This window comes from Carlito syrichta, unplaced genomic scaffold, assembly GCF_000164805.1.
Source record: "Carlito syrichta isolate Samal-C Ts95f unplaced genomic scaffold, Tarsius_syrichta-2.0.1 Scaffold304427, whole genome shotgun sequence".
Lineage (NCBI taxonomy): Eukaryota > Metazoa > Chordata > Mammalia > Primates > Tarsiidae > Carlito > Carlito syrichta.
Window position 1 is genome coordinate 113,438 of NW_007248523.1, and position 21,266 is coordinate 134,703.

General features: G+C 44.1%; 1 protein-coding gene across 1 annotated transcript in view; it reads left to right on the top strand.

Annotated features, from left to right (window-relative positions):
* The window catches only part of LOC103262277 (microtubule-associated tumor suppressor candidate 2-like), a 76,080-nt gene that overhangs the window by 2,041 nt on the left and 52,773 nt on the right, over positions 1–21,266 (top strand). Inside the window, exon 2 of the mRNA XM_021713294.1 lies at positions 10,123–10,189. Coding sequence (XP_021568969.1) covers positions 10,123–10,189 — 67 coding nt within the window. The remainder of the gene's footprint in view (positions 1–10,122; positions 10,190–21,266) is intronic.

The following is a 21,266-nucleotide window of genomic DNA, read 5'->3' on the forward strand; positions in this document are numbered from 1 at the left end:
CCCCCGCCCCATAGGTTCTATTTTAAGGACGTGAGTACTTTCTTTTTTAAACAAATTTTTTGGCTGGGCATGGTGGCTCATGCCTACAATTCCAGCACTTTGAGAGGTGGAGATGAGAGGATTGCCTGAGTCCAGGGGTTCGAGACCAACCTGGGCAACTTGGTGAGACCTTATCTCTACAATAAATCAAAAAATTAGCCAGGCTTGGTGGCATACGTCTGTAGTTCCAACAACTTGGAAGACTGAGGCGGAAGGATTGCCTGAACCCAGCAGGTTGAGGATGCGGTGGTCGTAAGGGTGCCACTGCATTCAAGCCTGGGTAACAGAGTGAGACTCAGACTCAAAAGAAAAAAAATTGTAAAAAGGCATCATTTTATTAAGTTGCCTACTTCTCAGCATAACCTCACAGGCAATGTGCTCAAATCATTTATTTATTCATTCAATAGTTACCTGTTGGGCCAGGAATGGTATACTAAGGGTATCATAGGATTCCTCCCCAAATTCAAACTCTAGACATCAGTGCACCTTCAAATCCCACACTAAAGTTCTTCTATCTGATAATCAGCTCTAACAACCTTAGTATCAGCATGATTTAAAAGAGACTTGATAATTGTTGATAAATTTGTTTCTGATTACTTTAGCACAGCAGGAAAAGAAACCCCTCAAAAATATAAACATTTCCTCAGAACTTCATACATGTACAAAATTGAAAATTTTACTTTGAAACATAAAACATTATATTAACAACTTAATCATAGCGCAGCTGAAGGTGTTCTGGAAAAACATGATGGTACAATGAAAGATACTTTTTAAGTCATCAGATTCAGAGATGGGCCCAAGAAATACGAATCTGAAGATATGACTTTAGCATTAATTTCTTAGCAATAATTAGAGTTTTGCCTAGAGTATAAAATGAAAAAAAAGTTGTTGTGACAAATGGTTTTTAGAAGCTATTTTTGCTTATGCATTTCCGACTTACCAGAACCTATCCATTGGTAATGTTTATCGCTGGCCTAGTCATGTAGGGACCTTTAAAGAATTCTTAAAGTTGTGGCCAACCCTTATGTAGTTTATCAATAATTGATTTGGTTGTACTTTCAACGTTTTCAGAGAAATTACAAGTGGGATAGGCCACCATCACACAGAGTGATTAAACATTAGCATAAGGCCGGAGTGTAGTTGAGAGTTATGTAGTACTGACCACACCTGTTTCTGGAATTTAGCCAAAGGATAAGTCAGGATAGAACCCAAGACAATGTTCCTTGGAAAAAATGGAACACGAATGATACTGTGAGAATGGGGTGGAATTTTATGAAACTAAAGAGAAGGAATGTCATTCCAAGCAGGGAGTACATGAGGAAAGGTATTTTAGCCTACTTTGATGAAATATGAAACGGGAAATCTCATAGTAAACACAGTGGGAAATAGAGAGTGCGGGGAATTTTCTAGCTTAAAAGACAAACCCAGGTTTTTAACTTGAGTTAAATAAAAAGTAGGGATCTTTCTTGGGTTTTCGAGCAGAGATACAGTCTGTGGAAAACCTCATCTATAGGTATTTTGAAAGGAACAATATGACTCAGGAAGGCCATCGGGACACCCAGATGGATCCCAAAGGTTCCGTTCACCTGTGGCCTCACTGTGGTCCAGGGTGATGTCAACAGCTCTGCGTGTACAGAAACCCTTTATGGGTAACCCTCCTGAGCTGGCCATTCTTAGAAGCATTATTAAGAGAAATAAATGAGATGTATGAACTAGAATGTCAGCTTGCTTTAACGCTGAGCTGAAATATAACTGACAAGCAAACAAGAACAATCCTGATAAGCATGTTATTTCTGTTTAGAGTCAAAAGTCTAGCTTCATAAGAAGCTTTCATGTGAATGGAATCTGAGCCAGCGAGTTATGTTATCTAAGAATCCAGTGACCTCAGACGGGGCCATGTCCCACCACCCCTCCCACCCGAAATGCACTTGGGACAGCTATGTGACTGTGACTGGTCCTGATCACTCCCGTTTCGAAGCTTCCTTTGCTGTCCAGCTCCCCTTGTACTGGGCTTGTTTGTTCTCAAATAATAGACTTATCTGACATCAAGTCTCGTTAGTTTATTACCCCTTGTCCCTTTTGGGGTTAATTTGCTTAGTGCTACCCTAACCTTTTCCATGTGGATTACAATCTCAGATGCTAGTCTCTCTTACCTTTTCTCTACATTCTTGGTAGGGGCGACAACTGAGAGAAGGTACGTCTGTGTTCCTCCCAGGTATGCATCGACGTGCTGACAGTAATATATTTGGGAAGGTGATTAGAGGAACATAGAAACCAGAAAGGTCAAGAAACTTCTTAAGTGATGCATAAACAGATTAAAAATCAGTAGCCGGGTGTGGTAGCGCGCGCCTGTAGTTCCAGCTGCTTGGAAGGCTGAGGTGGAAGGATCGCCGGAGTCCAGCAGGTCGAGGCTGGGGTGGCAGGGAGCGTGCCACTGCACTCCAGTCTAGGCGACAGAGAGAGACTCCAACTCAAAAAAAAATAAAAATAAAAATAAAAATCAGGGCGCTGGCTAATTTTTCTTTCTTCTGTACTTACTCTGAGGTCCAGAATTTCCCAGCACAGCCTCTTTGGGTTAGCATTCCTCCTCCTTGACCCCCATTAATCTCTGTCCTTTTCAATTGCTTGTTAGTAATCCAGGTATGATATGGTAGTCCCTTATTAACATCCTCTTGGGAAAGTTGGCAGGCTTTTTTTTTTCTTCCATGTCTGCACAAGGGCAAAGGCTGAAATTGTGCATTTCTAAATGTAGTCATTTTTATTTCTTTTCATACAAGGTATGACTTTGCTCATTTTTCACACAAATAGACACTGAAATGTCTAGAAGAGTATTAAATGTGAAAGATACTTTGCTTTTGACCAGTCTGATTAAATTTTATTTCAGGGTAAAATGTAGATCATTACACAAAAGCACAGAGGTCTTGGTGTTAATTATATGTGAAAGAAATAATACTTATTGATTAACTCAAGACATGATATCTGTACTGCCTGAAAGCTATAATATCTGAAATGAAAAACAAAAGGTCAGTCCACCTCCCATGGGACTTTTCCCCAGAGCTATATTATGAATTCGGCCAATCTTCATCATATTAATATTGAAAATGAATGCGGTATTCACAAAAGGTGACATGAAAACAACTCTGAAGACTTAGATTTTGTGGCTGTCACCTTGCGACTGGTTCATTTTGAAATACAAAAGACAGTGGTCATATCACCTTGAACGCACCTGATCTCGTCTGAAATACAAAAGCCAGTGCTTCCCTAGGAAGAAAAAGTTCTACCATGTTAATTTAAACCCTAACTCAGATTTATGGAGCCCTGGGTGGAAAGCAATATTGTTTCTGGGAAGAATAAAAAATTCTTTAACCTCTTTGCAATGTAGTATGTATGCATATCACATTTGAATTTTTTAAGTTCACAGGAAAACAGATCTCAATGTCTCCTCAAATACCAGAATTCTAGAGATCTCTTATTTAATTCCTTTTTGAGGTTCTTTTTGTTCAGCTTGGGAAAAAATGGCCCAGCTCACACAGTTAGATTTTTCTGATCTGTACTGATTTCAGAGCAGGCTAAAAATATAGGAAAGATTAGTTAGGAGTCTTTGGGTTTACATATGCATTTTAAATTTTACATATACATGCCTCTTCTTTAAAAAAAAATAGCTTCAGGAGAGGAAGAGAGAGCTCAGAACCATAGTGAATTTTATGAAACTGTCCTCAGTAACCCTAGTAGCCAACCCAAGAATCCTAGTAGTAGGATTCTTCCAGGAAGCATCACAGCCCAGGGGCAGAAAGTTGGAGAGAAAATTGGACCTGTCTAGTGGGGCCATTGAAGTTCACAGAAAGCCCCAGGGGCTGTTTTGTGCCACTGGTTCTCCTGGCCTTTGCCTGGAGTGCTGTATACCCTCTTGCTTATTCATCCTTTGTTCTTACTTTATATCTCCAAGACAACCTTGTCCTGCTGAGTTAGATCATGGGTGTGTTGTAATTATGTATCCATTTACTGACTCTCTGGGAGACAAGCTTCTTTCTATTTCTTTTCTTTTTTTTTTGAATTGGAGTCTCACTCCATCACCTAGGCTGGAGTGCAGCGGCACACTCATGGCCACCCCAGTGTCGACCTGCTAAGCTCAGGTGATCCTTCCACCTCAGCCTTCCAAGTAGCCGGAACTACAGCCGCACGCTACCACGCCTGGCTAATTTTTTGATATACTGTAGAGTCAAGGTCTCACCATGTTGCCTAGGTTGGTTGTGAACCTGCAGGCTCAGGTAATCCTCTCACCTCAGCCTCCCAAAGTGCTGGGATTACGAGCTTGAACCACCGCACCTGGCTGAGACAAGCTTCTTGAGGCAGAAATGTCCTGCCTGTTTCAATGGCTATTTGGCACATAGTCGGCCCTCCTTGAGTATGTGTTATTTGGTGTACACATTATGTTTTCTGTTTCTGGATTAACTGGGGTGAAAACACCTTGGATTCACCCAGCAGTCATTCTTAATAATATATAGGCTTCTAATGAGTTCTAATTCTAGGAGGGGCACGGGTGATGGATGCCAATGTATAAAGCCACATGGGTGATGCTAACAGGAAGAGACATTTTCACTTCCTATTACTGCCAGGGTCACACGGTAGCATCAACCATTTGAACAGATAACGCCCACTAACCACGTGTGTTAAAATAACAGATTGTGGCAGGCTTGCTGAGGGCTTGGCCGCACATCCAATTGCTTGAGGTTAATGGGATGATTAGTAGGTTGACCAGGCTGCTCAAGTGAAGAGAGGGGAAAGGTCACTCTCCCCCACAAGTTTGTGAAAGGTCTTAGATTGGGACCCATTTCTAAAAAGAAGTGAAAGTGTCACTGTGGCAGACTTACAGGAGTGTGTTTAGGGTTAGAGGCAAAGGGGGTGTGCTGGATGGTTCACGGGAATAGCTCATCTTGGATCCCATCCATGAGCGAGATACATGCTACGCTGAAACAGAGAACGCAGAGTGAAAAGGAGAGGGGTACGTGGCCGAAGCAAAGAGTTAGCTAAGAATATGCAGCTGCTGGCTTGGGGCTTACATGAATGTTCCCAAGTGTCCATTTCCAGTTAAGCCTATCATAAGGTCATCAGAAATGTTAGAGGGACGGCCTCCCTAGGCTTTCTGATTTCTGGACTGTATCATCGGGATAGTTTGGACGGTGAATACTGAGTTCTATTTTTAGCCCTCTTGAGTGAAAACAGGAGCTTATGTGCTTGGCACCAGTTAAGGAATTTTCCACTCATCCTCCAATTCGAGAAGCTCTGATCTGACCGTGGGCCATCAGAGCAGGCCCTACTCATATTTCAGTCATCCCACGGTGTCATCACCCCAGACCTGGCTTAGGTTGGGGAACGAAGGGGATGAGTGCCTTGAAAGCCGTTCAAAGGGAGCCCTGGGTGTTTGACAGAGCCTAGGGCCCTTGCAAGACTTTACTGAGCCATGACGGATGGAGGGATAACTTTTTGAGGCAAGAAGTAGTGAGAGGAAGTTCACCCCTTGCCCAAAGAACAGTGGGCCTACAGCCGAAGCTGTTGACTCATTTCATTGCAGGGTGAGCTCTACGTCATTCTGGTTTGGCTTGCCGGAAGCAAAAAGTAACTTCCTTGATGCAGAGAATTCATAAATGGGAAGAGCTGATACCATTTCAAAAACAAGCACTTAAGGAAGAAGGGCCGTCGCCAAGTTGCAAGGCTGGCCTTAGCGAGCCAGAGCTGATCCATGTCAGCCACTTCAGCAGGATTGTATCCAGAGTCGATCAGCAAGACTCCTTCCAGAGGGTGTTGGGGAAGAATAAAGCAGCTATCCTCTCAGAAATCACAGCCCACGTAGGCCATCCTAAAGTGGGTCCACTCACTGGAAATGAACGAACATGCAACCCACGAGTCAACACCAAGCACAAATATGGGTAGTGCAGGCTGTAGGTGGGATGGGGTGTGGACACAGCTGGAGTATTGTTTCATTGAGACAGAGTGGTTGGAAACTGATTCTCTCTCTCTCTCCCAGTTAGGCATAAAAAAGATTTGTGGCAGTGATGCTCAGATCCAGTCTGAGGATCAGTGTAACTTGGGTCTTAATGTTGCATCTCTCCAGAAGTGGGTGAGAGGAGAGAATCTCAGTATGCTCATGTTTATGGGGAGTGGAGATGATGGGTGAAACCTTCTGCCTTTTTACCGTTTCCTCATGGGTTGTGCAGGGGCCAGTCCCTTCACTGATGAGTCCCTGTTTCCTCCTGCATAAAGGCAAGTACAACCGAGGACTCCCCGGACAGGGTTTGAAGGAGTAGATGAGATAAAGCATTTACCTGGCACTGCGTCTGGACAATAGAGAGTGTTTGATAAAGGTTTGCATGAATAACCTTTGGTAGTTAGTAAATGACACTTAGTTGGAGCCTACCAGAGTTGAGTCCCTCTCCTCGACATTTCAGTCATCTGGTTTGTTACTTATCTTTGGCACCCATTCGGCGACTGTCACTCAAAACTGGTTGGTTTGATAGCCTGAGCTTTAAAGAGGCTGCGACTAAAGATGGTTGGGGTCAGTTTCATTCAGTCTTCCTAGTCTTTCCTGGCCTCTGCATCCCCATGTGGAAATGGTGCTGGGTCTCCAATCTCACGTCTGTTTCCTCCCCACATCGGGGCCATCTCTATCTCTTCCCATCTTCTCCCTTTCTTTTCTCACTTCTTGTCTTTTACTTTTTCACTTTGTCCCCCTCGATCTTATTTATGTTTCTCCTAAGGCAACAGATGGGTGGGGAAGACCTGGTCATAACACCTCAGCGTCAGCCGGGCTTGGTGGCTCAACCTGTAATCCCAGCATTTTCGGAGGCTGAGGTGAGTGGATTGCCTGAGCCCACAGGTTCCAGACCCGCCTGGGCACCTTGGCGAGACCTCATCTCTACAATAAATCAAAAACAACAACAACAACAACAACAACAAAACCCCTCAGGGTCAGCTCTTCACCAGAGTCTGAAGGAAGTCTGAAGGTTTTTGTCACAATGACCCAGGTGTTCAGTACCATATGTCCCCACCACCAGATCTTCCAGCCACTGCTCCCCCATTGCCCGATTCTTCTGTGGCTAGAAAGGATAGACGGATTTGTTTCTATAGTGGAGATCCCTAGAGCGTGACGCTGTTAACATCCAGCAGGGGCCATGACGGAGATGAGAGAAACGTGGACTTTGGGTTAGAAATTAGAGTTTGTTTGTTTTTGTTATCTGGCTGTTCACCGCGGGGCTTGGTCTAGATCTTTGCAGTTCTCATCGCTCTGAGAGTGATCACTGTTGTGAGGCTATTTCTGGACTGATAAGTGCAGTATTTCACTTCTCTGGCTGTGTTTAGGAAATAAAGGATTTGAGTGTTTAAAATTATTCTTGATAGTGGACGTAAGTTAGTTTTTTTCTGCTAGTGTAAGATTATTTCAGGGTAAATACTGAAATTAACCCTCTCCAGTGTACCAGATTTTCTTAACCTGTAGTAACAAGTTGATGGTCAGCTGGCTAAATTAAGCTGCTGATAGAAAAAGCACATTGTGATCCCTGTGATCTGTCTGATTGGAACACTTTTCCCGTGCTGGATTCACTAATCTGTGAACCACATCAAAACTTAGAACAAAATTAGGGCAGACCAAGGAGGTGCTTAAAAAACCAGAGCGTAAGACCAATATGCAAACTCTGAACATATTTAGATAATTAATATCGAAAGTCACCTATTATATATAAGCTGTCCTCTACTTGCAAACAAAGCAAAAGGAAACAATAGAACTATAATAACAACTAACCCTTGGATGGGCTTGCTATGTGCTAGACACCCTCAAGACATCTTGGGCAGTGGACCTGGCATCCAGATAGCACTACATAACGGTCAAGAAAACAGACCCTGGCAGGTGTAATTGCTCGTCTTGAGATTCAGGAAAAGCGAGGATACTGTGGACTGGAATGGAAGGACAGAGCTTCATAAATGAGATGGGGGGGCCTGTCTTAGTCCGTTTGAACTGCTATAATAAAATACCATAAACAACAGTCATTTATTTCTTGTAGTTCTGGAGACTGGGAAGTCCCAGCAGATTCAGTGTCTGGTGTGGGTCACTTTCTCATAGACAGTCTTCTCACCGTGTCCTCAGGTGTTAGGCGGGTCAAAGCAGGTCTCTTGGATTCCTTTTATAAAGGCACTGATCCCCTTCATGGGGACTCCACTCCCATGACCTCATCACCTCCTAAAGGCCTCATGTTCTAATTATATCACCTTGGTGGTTAGGTTTTCAACATGTGAATTTAGGGGGAACACAAACATTCAAACCATAGCTGGCTCTATTTTCCCTCAAAGAATAGATCTTTTGCTCCATTTTCTTTTTTCCCTCTCTTGAGGCATTTTATATGTATGCATATATTCCACCCTTAGAAAAAGAATCCTTGGGTTTTTTTCTTCTGTATGTTTCACCTTGATTCTTCATGGTCCATGATGCCAGCTGAGGTTGTCAGTACAATGAAACCAAACTGGCGGAATGGGAGCAGATTAATCTGCCATTTTTCTAGGTCTTTGAGTTGTATATTAAACCTGGGGCTGATCACTTTACACTTGTTTAACCTGCCTGTGAGGTTCACAACAATTTTCCCAACTCTGTGATCATCAGTGATTTCAAATATGCCAGTGTAACCATGCCTCGTCATCACAGTTAGAAAAATGGACGATAACTTTGGACCACAGTCTGATAAGAGACTGGTGTTTGCTTCTCTTTTTGACATTGTTGATGCTCTTGATAGCACCAGCCAGGACATTAGTGCACACCATGATGGTAGCACGGAAAGATGGCAGAAAAGCTCTCACTGTGTTTTCTTAGGAGAACCATTAGCTACTAGCTGTTGGCTCCTGTGACTAAAATAGTTCTCTAAAATAAAATAGTTTAGTTTGGGCATTGTGGATATTATGACATGGCTTAGCAAATGCCCTTTGGGTAACCTCAGAACCTCCCATTGACCCAAAGTAGTGCAATTGTTATCCGCATCCAAAGGCAGCAGACTCAGGAATAAGATTGTGGGAACTGTCTAGACATATTCAGCACAGTCCTTCAGAGGGACCAAAATCAAAGGCAAAAGTGGTTAATCAGGAAAGAACATTCACAAGGTCCTGATGATAGTCAGGCTAGGTGTTTGGTCAACATTTTAGTCAAAATTCCCTTTCTGGAAATCAGCTTGCTTTGGGAGTACATTCTGCAGAATGACAAAGACTTTCTTTGAAGGCCTGTATTTTTGGTGTCTCTAACTTGAAGAGAATTTACATAGCTTATCTTTCCTAGTTATTATTAGTAACAAAATCAGAATAAACCACTTATGGTGACTCAATAACCCAGAAGACAAATTCAGCATACCTTCAACTACTGCCCTGTCTTATGCCCCAGAATGTATTTCATTTGAAAACAACTAAGCAGTCATTTAACTATTCATGGTGTTTTTGGCACTAGATAATACTACAAGTATGAGATTTCCTTTTTTTCCTTCTATTAATGCCGATAGTGGAACAAAAAGCTTGAAAACCTTAAGTGCTGCTGTTGGTTTTATGATGAAGTGCAATGTTTCGTGCTAAGTTATCTTTTCTGATCTTTATTATCGATTAGGTTGCTAACCCTATTTGTACAAAAGGGTAAGTTTAGAAAACATTTTACACAAGCTTTTGCCCCTCAGATTTGGCACAGATTTTTTTTATGGTCAAAAATCTCCTGATAGTGATGACAATGAACAGTGTATAATAATATATGGTAATAAATTGATGTGTGGAACATCAATATGCAAATAATCATTGCAGAATGATATACAAGAGTGTAATCTAGACGAAAGTGCAGCCACGGGTATTATTCATATTATATTGCAAGCTCTGCCATTTGAATGTGATGCAAATGAGTGAACCAGACTTGGCTTTGTAAATTTTTATATGCTTAGATAATGAGAAAATTATCTCCTTAAAGGCTGGACTTATAAATATTTGCTTAATGTGATTCATTAATTAAACATGTGAAAGTGCTTGTCTAGCATAAAACTAGGGGACTCTCGGTATCCGTTTTGTTTTTTTCAGAATGAAAGTGCCCTTGTGAAGGAAAAAGAGCTGTCAATCGAACTTGCAAACATCAGGGATGAAATTGGTAAGTAGGGCATTGAACACGAGGAGCATAAAGACTGTCGTTTCCTGATTCCTGTGATTGTGTAACAAAAGCAATTATGTCTCCTGTAATAAACCAGCGCAGACCTGCCTGGATGAATGGTCTTACCCAGCACAGCAGTGGGCTGCTGTAACCTGAGCAGGGAGCCTTAATGTTTTCGTCTCTGTTGTTATAAAGAGAGCTCCATAGCCGTTCACGGTAGAATGGATCAGGCCCGATTCTGCTGTTGGCAGGTGGCGGCACGTGCATCTGTCTGCGCTGATCTCTCCAGGTCCCCTCTGATAACACAAGGAGCTGTCTGCAGACACACATGTTCCATGGCTTCTTGCCACGGTCGACCCTGCCATGAAATCCTCTGTGATCTAGAACGAGGATAAAAACACACATCTGGTTGGGTTCAAAATAGGAGTGTTCACGTAGACCGTGCCAGGCATATACCATGCTCTCATGGCTTGGACCCATTTTCCCTCTCGACCATCTGTTACTCCATTTCTCCAGGGAGTCAGTCAGCAAAGGTGAAATAAACATGGCCTGTTCCCACTGGCCTATTGTGCCTCTGTTTACCAATGAGCATCTCTCCTTCACTTGTGTGGTCTAAGAAGCAGCCACCATGTACAAGCATGGTTTCTTCCATGAGCAGAGGGGCTTGAGTAATCCCAGCCATCCTCAGCAGGTGGCCAGCCGTGCAGATAGGCAGTAGGCTTCCCCCGGGGACCACAGGCCCGCAGGGTGCACTGGACAGGGTAGTGAGACCCAACCATAGCTTTCCTCCACCTTCTTTTCCTCCCAGTTCTTAATGTATTTTTTTCTTCCCTGACAGTTTTGTGACTTCTTTTGTCATTGAAATGGGTCGGCAATGGCCTCCAAGTGGGGCCCCTGCAGAAAGCAATAAATAACAGGTCTCCTTCCCAGCCTCACCTGTGTGTGATTCAGAGTGGCAGGACACACCCCCGACTGCAGGGGTGATACACCCAGCCACCCCCAAGGAAGATCCTGGGGGATTAACTCGGATGTAGGGGCTGGCAAGGAAAGACAGAGTGTCTGAGGAGAGGCCCTGGAAAGCCATGGGTCATGAAAGCAGCAGGTTCTGCTGACTCCTCCAAAGGGAAGAGTAGCTAGTGAGAACGGTGAAATCAGCCTTGCCCCCCAGGCCCTGTGCTGAGAAAGTCTCATCCTTTCTTGCTGTCATTTTTGTGGAGATTGGCTCACATTTCTCAAAGTCACTACCATTCCTTCCAACCTGCTATTTGTTGAGTGTCACCCTAAATGGCCTTCGCAGTGACGGCCCCGGGATGGCCTCATTCTCAAGGCTCCGATGGTTGATGCCTCTGTGCCCCCGATGACGTTCAGACACCAATGTGGCCATCTCTCATGAACCAGATCCCCACGTGTGTCCTCCAAGTCTCATGGTGAGAGTGACCTCTGCTATTTAACAAAGGGAAGCCCAGGCACGCTCACTGGTGGTGACCCTGCTCGATGTTGGGGATCATTTCCATTCTTCTCTAAGGAGGACGTGCTAGCCATTGACCCATGGCACCAACGGTTCCCCAGATGGTTGAGCTGCCTTCGTGCATATGTGTATATTGTATACACACGCACATGCACGCGCACACGCGCACACACGCACACACACACACGCCACAAGGGACATCCTCACTGCTGACTCCCACGATCTCTTTAAAAGAACATTCCTCCCCCTTCCCCACGGATGGAGACTATCTTATCAAAAAGAGACCCCTCCTCCCTCAACTGATCAACTCCAAAGACCACCTTCTCCACCCACCTGAGGGACCTGCACTCATTGTGATGTGATTCTGAGCCTTTCCTTCCCAAAGAAGCTGCAAGGGAGTAGTTTGTCCTATGCCCTATAGGTTTGACCTATGCCCTTCAGGTCACTTCCCTGGGGTCTTGGGAGTGGGGACAATTGTGAGCCCTTGGTCTCTTTTCCTTCTGGAATCACACCCCACCCACCTTGTAAAGGTCACCCTCCAAGATGAGCCCCGGTGGCACTCTGGGGCAGCTCAGAGGCACAGGGTAGGGGATCCAAAATTGTCAATTCACAGTGACCATGGTGTCACAGTCATTTTCTTCACCATCTCAAGGTCAGACCAGTACCTCACAGCTCCCCTTATTAAGTAGGTAGCTCTAAGCAACTTACGTGTGTCCTGACAGCTTAGCGGTCCTTTGAAAAACTAACATACATTGAAAGAAAGAAAAAAACTTTTGGTCTCCTTTTTAAGAAACACAGCTACTTGCTGGAGGTTGGCCCTGCCCAACCTCTCACACCTTGGAATCAGGTTGGATAATGGCACTCTCGCATCTTGTTTCACATTGATTTCATGCTTTGTATCACAGCGACAGCTTCACAAAGACAAGGTATCATCAAAGGGAACAAAGTGGAAACTAGTGTTGAGTTAATGTCAAAACAGAATCCCTCCAAGCTAAGCGTCTGCCCGGTGTCTGCACGGGTCCAACAGAGATCCAGCATTGATGGGCTTCCCTCGGATAACAGCATAAGATGTCCTGTGGTGCCCTCTGGGGCTGTTGCGATGGTTCAGGGTGCCTCAGCACACAGTTTGGGAATCACAGGCTTAGGGCCACTTCCCGGTCCTCAGTGGCAAGGAGACTGGAATGTGAGGATATATGAGTCTTCAAGACTCAGGACCTTATAGATGCTCATGAGAAATAGTTCATCCAGAAAAGTGTACAGTATTACCCTATGAGATTCATATCTCCTACCATCTTTTAGCATCAAATGTTGGTCTTAATTTAGGGAGTGATAGAAAGCCATTGAGGCCAGGGGTAGTGACTCACGCTTGTAATGCCACACTTTGGGATACTGAGGTGGGAGGATCATTTGAGTCCAAAAAGCATTGAATTTGTATGTTTTCTCCAAATTTTCCACCTGAGGGATACCAAGTCCTTAGCCCTGAAGTGCTATCAGCCAAGCTCTGAGAATGTATCTCCGTGAGCTTGATAGATTCGTAGGTGGTTTCAAGGCTCACTGGTTCTGAGCATGGGTTTGGAGGCTGATGACCCTGGTTCAGGTAGGGCGAATTGGGTGACCCTCTGTCTCTCAGATTCCCCTTTATAAGATGGCAAGTCCATGAAAGACGATACGGCTGAAGAAGCACTCGCTAAATGTGACTGTCACAACTATCGGGTGTGTGGCACCTGGAACCTCAAAACAGAAGATGAAAGTTTCCATTCTAGAGTGGACTCCGCTCGGAGGGATGTCTGCACCCCCGCAGGAAAGCTTTGGATCTGGGTGCACTGTGCCCCCTGGCACAACTGGGTCAGGTGTGCCAAGTGCAATGCCGCTTCCCTGTGTGCTTTCCAGAAGCTTCTAAATGTGGCAGGCGCTACCCACATATTACCTTGGGGTTTTGGTTTAAGTCTTATTTGATGTCTGCGTAAGTGCCAAGAATAGTGCCAGAATTATCTGCCAGATGAAAAAGCTAGTGGAGGGAGGCCGGGGCAGCGGGGGGCGGAGGAGGGGGCTTGGCAGCACCCACAACTGGTCCTGTCAGCTCAGCATTCATCCTTGGCCGACACTTGAGCAGCGAGAACTCAATCCATGGTCAAAATCGCATTAGTGAGAGAAGAGAGGAGGAATGTGGGATCACTTGTCAACTGACACCATGGACTGTAAAGTCCCTAAGTTCTGGAGTCTTGAATGCAGTGTTATTTCCTAGAAGTGAGAAAAAAATTAAGCATACAAACCTGACTTTTAAATGATCCACAGAGCAGAGTGGTCAGTCCCATTCCCTCACCACAAGCCCTTTCCTTATTCAGACTTCTTGTCAGCAGAGTCTGATGGGAGCTGGGGGTGTAGCTATGTGGAGGGCTGTGGGGGAGACAGAATTTCTACCGGCTGTGGCTTCAGACATGGAGGAAGGTGCCGGTTTTGGAATAGTTCAGGCATACTTATTGAAGATTCCAGAACAGGGCTGTTCCTGCTCCCCCCCACAATCTAAAAGTTACTGCTTAAAGTTCTCCATATCTATTAAACTGCTGCCCTAAGTTCCACTAGTATCTGCCAATGAGTACCCATCAGTTATCCTCAGTTTTGGGGTGAGGAAATTGAATAAAAAACTTTTAGCAGCCAGGTGAAGTGGCTCAACCCTGTAATCCCAGCACTTGGTGAGACCGAGGCAGGAGGATTGCTTGAACTCAGGAGTTCAAGACCAGCCTAGGCAATGTAGAGACCTCATCTCTACAAAAAATGCAAAAATTAGCTGGGCATAGTGGCACACACTGGTAGTCTCGGTTACTCAGGAGGCTGAGGCGGAAGGATCACCCGAGCCCAGGAGGTTGAGGCTACAATGAGCCAGGATCACACCACTGCACTCCAGCAGAGTGAGACCCTGACACACACACACACAAAAAAGCATTTAGCATGTAGTCAGAATCATTTTTGCTGACAACTCTCATCCCCGAAGCATGTTAGAATCACCTAGGCAACAGCTCAAATATTTGAGGATGAGGCCTTGGCAATTATTTTTAATTCCTCAGGTGCATATTAAGTACAGTGAAGCTTAAGAACCAGTGAGTTACATGGAAGGAACAGAGTTTTGATTTGGGCCAGGGACAAAGTTGGGGGGGCAGTAGGTAATTTGAGATAAGCCCTGGGTGAGATGGGCTTTGGGGAACTGACTACAGGTCACCCTCAGTGTGTTTGCTGACATTTCACATTTACAACACCTTCCCAGGTGTGACACCACTGGTGGTATCACGGCAGAACCTTCTAGAAGGTCTGTAGTTTGATATGTTTCCTCCCACCTGGCCTGAGAACCCCTGATAGTTTTTAGGGTAGGGATTTCCTGGCAGTTGATATATAAGAGCAGGCCCTTGTGAGTGCTATTTTTCTGATGCCAGACGTGTGAGAGATGTTTCTACAACAACAGCCAATCCTTCCACACCAGCTGTATCCTTCCACACCCAGTGAGTCAATTCAGTTCTGACATAAGTCATCCAGAGTTAGTGTAGACGCCACAGGTGAAGCGGTCAGTCCCACGAGACTGTCCCCACTTCAGTCACCAGTCATAAATCCCAGGGGCCACCCATGGGTCTCAGCAACCTGCTGTAAACTCAGAGGTCCTCACACCCCCTTCCTCAGGTCTGAAGATTCGCTAGATTTAAAGGGCAAGCTATATGGGGGTGGGGTGGCGTATCCAAGTCCTTTTGGGTACGTTAACTTGTTACCTTCCCAACACCTTGACCCAACTGGAAGCTCTCTGAATCTTGTTGTTCAAGAGTTGATTTTTTTTGGGGGGGGGTTGTATTTTTTTTGTTGTTGTTTGACTCAGAGTCTCACTCTGTCACCCAGGCTGGAATGCAGTGGCACAATCACAGCTACCGCTGCCTTGACCTGTTGCTGGCCTCAGGTGATCCTTCTAGCTTAGTCTTCCAAGTAGCTCAGCCTTCCGAGCGCTGGGACTGCAGGCATGTGCCACCATGCCCAGCTAATTTTTTGATTGATTGTAGAGACAAAGTCTCGCCACGTTGCTCAAGCTGGTCTCGAACTCCTGGGCTCAGACAACCCTCTCGCCTCAGCCTCCCAAAGTGCTGGGATTATAGGAGTGAGCCCTACCACGCCTGGCTGTTCAAGAGTTTTTATAACACTAACGCCAGACTTTCTTCTCCCTGGAAGTCAGTGGGTGGAGCCAAAAGTTACCTAATCACGTGGTCTTTTTGGTGCTCAGCTCCGTCCTGAGTCCAAATAAGGACCCTAAGTCACCATTAGCAGAAACTCAGGTGTGGTTGAAAGGGGCTCATTATGAATAACAAAAGATGTTCCCATCAGGAAAAGGATTTTGTGTCAGGAACCAGGAACAAAGACTACATATGAGGGGGCCAAAAAATATATATACACATTTTAAGAGATGCTATCTATGTGTTACTTTTTGAAGTTGAGTTGAATTATGGTAGCAACGTGTGGTGTGACATTCACTCAAAAGATGGTGTTAATCAAATGAATGCTGGTGTCACCATATGACAGGCAGGACAGTATTACCATTTTAATATATTTTTTTCATTTCTTAAAATGTGTATACATTGTTTTGGCACTCTCTGCATATTATTATATCACATCTGGTCCAGGTAGTACAGTGAGAGAGAAGGAGTCATCCCTTTAACCAGGTTCTGAGCTCCTTGTACATAGCAGGCACAGAAGTCATTGCATTTTAGAGCTGAATAGCTGAATCAGAGTGACTGTATCTTATCCGTGACATTTTAAAGATTGGTCAACAGACTTGTTGAAAGATCTTGGCTAAGACTGGGACATCTTCAAAAAGCATTAAGAATAACTTAGTTCTCCTTCTTTTCAGTTCATCCACTGATTCAATGAATATTTATGGAGCACCTACTTTCTGCCAGACACAGGCTGAGCAGGGTCATGGTAGACAGTGGAATAGGTGATACCATGTAGTGGGGCACCCTCTGTGTGAGAGCTGGGGGGCTGAAATGCATCCACGTTGCAGCCACTCACCAAGCCCCAGGGCCCTGGCTTGGGCTGCCACTCAGAAGAAGTGACACTTTTTTTCCTAAATTGCACAAAGATGCTGGGTGGACTAGCTTGGCTGGGTGCAGATTCTGTGGTACATAAGACTTAGCTTAGTATCCCACAATATCATAATAAAAAATACTGATTATAAAAAAAAGGACTCAGCTTATCCCCTCAAGAAGATGAACAATCAAAGACTCCCTGGAGGAGGTGTTACCTTCAGTGGGCCTTTTATGCTAAGCCGCAGCTAGGCGCACGTAGGGAAGGGAAACAGAGCACAGTTATTGAGCATCTAACAACACCCGCTGCCTCCTGTGAATCTGCCTTGGACCCATGGTTGCCATGACTACATCTGGGCACTGCCCATCTTGCCCATCCTAAGGAAGGAAGGACTTTATTTCTCATTCCTCCTTCCATGCATGTATCAAACAAAGCTTCTTCACGCTGTCATTTCGAAAACACAACACATTCCATAGTGCTGATCAACTAGACGAAATTCCTGTCCTCTGAGCATTTGGTCTTTCACCTTTTTTGCTGTGATGCAAGTGTTTGCAAATTACTTTTTGCCTCCTTATTTTCTTGGGAAAATATTCTCAAAAGCACAGGCAGATCATTTTGATAGGATTTCACATTTGCTCCAAATGTATGTGTGTGTGAAATGTCCTTCATATTTATTTTGGACATCAAGACAAAAGATTAGGGTAGATACTAATCTCAGTGTTGTTAAGGTTGCCTTACAAAGAGGAAATTAAATATTCTCTCTCCCTCTTTCTCTCTCTCCTCTCTCTCTCTCTCTCTCTCTCTCTCTCTCTCTCTCACATACACACACATGCAAAACTGAGAAAGAAGAGACACATAATACCCAATCATGTATCAGGGCATAGTTTGGTGTAGAACCTTTTATGGTTCAAGGGTAGCATCCCCGTGGAGTAAATGTATTGGGCTGTACAGACTGAGTATCCTTGATCTGAAAATCTGAAATCCAAAATGCTCCAAAACTCAATCCTTTTTGAGCACTGACATGACACTCAAAGGAAATGCTCACTGGAATATTTTGGATTTCAAAGTTTTGGATTAGGGATCTCTAAGCAGTAAGTATAATGCAAATATTACAAAAAAAATTTTTTTAAAGAACCAAAATCTGTAACCCTTCTGGTTCCAAGTATTTCAGATAAGAGACACTCAACCTGTATTTCCTTGGAACCAGGGCACTGTGGTGTCCAAATTGAAATCAGAGCAAGTTAGAATTTTACGGGTTCATTATGCATCCAAAAGAAAAGTTGATGAACTGAGATACCCCCCAAACTGAAAAATGGTGCAAAGTCTCAATTTTACAGCCATTGCAGCTCAGTTTCTAGAGCATGAAACAGGACATAGTTTGACTTTTTTATGATTGGTTGTCATATATTCTTTTTTGAGTCAAGTGGAGCTGTTTAAGCTGATTTGTCTAACAGCTGATTTGGCTTAATTTTTTTAATCATACTGATAAGAACCATTACGTGTGTGCTTTATTTAGGGTTAGAATTAGCCATTAAGGAAAATCAGAGTGACTTAAGTTTTGGATACATGGCTCTGGGCTGTTGGCCTTGGGTATCTAAACTGCGGCCTCCATTTTTTGTTATTGTTTAATTTTTATTTTAAAGATGTGGGGTACAATTCAGGGTTAGGTATACAAATGGTCATTGTACAGGTAGCATTTTGGCCTCACTTTGGTCCCCACGTACCTGGCTTGAGATCAGGTACCCTTGTTGATAAAGTGTGACCCTCTGCTCCCTCCCCTGGCAGTTTCCCACTGCTGTCAATCCCTTTTTTATAGTATGATAATTGTTGAGGCTCTGCTGATCATTCTCCTAAAAGCCCTCTGTCCTCAAGTCACCCTCCAAGGGTGATGGCTCTTGCCTTGACTTTGATGTTATCCGCAGTGAGATCGGTCCTCGGAAAAGCCTTTTCCGAGCTATGGTGGTTGTTGGGATGGAAGGACTTTTTAGATCTTTGGGAAACCAGAACCCAGCACCACATCCAGGAAAGGAGGGGGGCAATGATGCTAGAAATACACATAATATTTGATGATTTTTTTTTTTCAGTTGAAGTCTTACTCTGTTCCCCAGGCTGGAGTGCAGTGGCACACTCACGGCCACTGCAGCCTCAACCTGCTGGGCGCAGGTGATCCTTCCACCTCAGCCTTCCAAGAAGCTGGAACTGCAGATGTGAGCCACCACGCCAGGCTAATTTTTTGATTTATTGTAGCGATGAGGTCTCGCCAAGTTGCCCAGACTGGTCTTGAACCCCTGAACTTGGACAGTCCTCTCGCCTCGGCCTCCCAAAGTGCTGAGATTACATGCTGAGCCACTGCACCCGGCCATATTTGATTTTTTAAAATCACATTTAAAAATTTTCCAGTAAATGGAAAGGGTCCTTGGTTTTTGGATGGAGTGCCATGCTCTAAATTCAGAAGTCGAATATTCAATAATGATGACTGCCATCAGGTGAATGGTTAAGGTTCTTTCTTTAGCAAAGCTGGGAGAGAGAATAACATCACAGTCTCATCATTCCTGCCTTATTAAAAAAGATCAATATGAATTAGATAAACTCCACCAGACAGAAAACATACAATGCAGCAGCTAAGTATAATGGGGCCTTCTGGCTGGCACGCCTAGTTGACTCTTATGCTCTGACAGCCAGACTGGAAGTCCTGTTGAAATGTACATGCAGGTGGAGCCTGGACTGACACTGACCCCCCTGCAAACCTCCCACCAGGCTCTTTCCTGGGGCGGCTCAAAGCAGTGACTCTCTGAATATGGTGTGAAATTGGCTTTTATCTTTGAAGTTCTCAATCACCCCAGGTGCTCTCTTCTGGCCGTAGCCACCTGCCATTGTCCCCATTTGCTGGTGCCGCTGGACAAAGCTGCCTTCTGCCTTCTCGGTGTCCTCTCATAGCCCACCCCTCTCTGGCTAGTTATAGACTCTGTCCTTGCTGGCTGTTCCCACCCAAGCCAAGCCCACAGGTTATTATCTTCCTGCCGGCTTCAGACTTAAGATGAAGTTTGCTTTCTTGCCTTTTTAAAGCACTTTTTGTTTTTTAGTCAGGGTCTCACTCAGTCACCCAGGCAGGAGTGCAGCAACACCATCATGACTGATCACAGCCTCGACCTCCTGGGCTCAGGTGAGCCTTCTGCCTCAGCCTCCCAAGTAGCTGGGACTACAGGCATGTGCAATCATATTCAGCTAGTTTTTAAAAATTATTTATAGAGACAAGATTCACTGTGTTGCCCAGGCTGGGCTCAAACTCCTGGGTTCAAATAATTGTTTTGCCTTGGCCTCCTAAAGTACTGGGATGACAGGCATGAGCCACCATGCCCGGCCTCTAGTGAACACTTTTTTTTTTTTTTTTGAGAAAGAAGGATTTATTGAGAGGACTGATAAGCTCCCACAGTGGGAGGGGGCCCAAAGGGGTTGCTCCTACTGAATACTTTTATTTTGTATTTTTATTTTTTGAGTCAGGATTTCACTCTGTTGCCCAGGCTGGGGCACAGGGGCATGATCACGGCTCACCACAGTCTCCAACTTCTGAGCTCAAGCAGTCCTCCTGCTTTTGCCTCCCAAAGTGCTGGGATTACAGTCATGAGACACTGTGCCCAACCTCTACTGAATACTCCTAAAATACTAAAAAAGAAATATAGTTTTAAAACAGAAAACAGCTGTGTTTAACAAAGCAATCTTTCTAACAGAATTTCTCAGAAATCTAAATGGTTAAATCCACATTTTAATTAAAGTTAGCTTATTGAAATATAGAAAAAAAAATACCTGGATGTTTTCTATAATATAAAATAAAGAGATAATAAAGACTTTTGAGAGCTTTTATGTGAAATTATGGTAGAAATCTAAGCTTGTGGCAATAGTGCTGAATTGTTATTGATTATGTTCTTAAGTTACCAATTAGCAGGGACTGTTCAATTTACTCTCGTTTCTAACCAGCAACCCACACATACATACACGGTAGTAGAAGTGTATTTGTGAGATGATTTCACCTTTCGCAGTTATCCATAAAAATTATCTGCTAGTCTTATGATCACAACCCATTATATTTACATAGCGCTTAGTACCTACCAAACTCTGCCACATGACATATTTTATGTATTCAAACAATAAAGCGGATATCAGTTTATAGGTAAGGAAATTGAGGATCATCAAGATTGACTTCCCAAGGAGCAAATGCCTGGTGTAGAAAAGAGTTGGGTCTTAAATTCTTCCCACATATAATATGTAGGTTCATCACGGGGCATCCCTACCCCGACCACTAAGTGTTGTGGGTTTTTCCCAGTTTTCAATTTGGCAAGTTGAAAAAGCAGATAAGCAGAATAAAATAGTCCTTACTCTTAATTCTTTATGACTTTCACACAAAACCATAATAATTGCTAGTATGAATCTGTCCAGACATGGGTTGTGGCAATGTGATGTTCATTGGTCCTAGACTGTATCCATCAGGATTGGGTTCAGGCATTAATAATAATAAAATCCCAAATCAATGGCAACTCAATCAAGGTAGACGTTCAC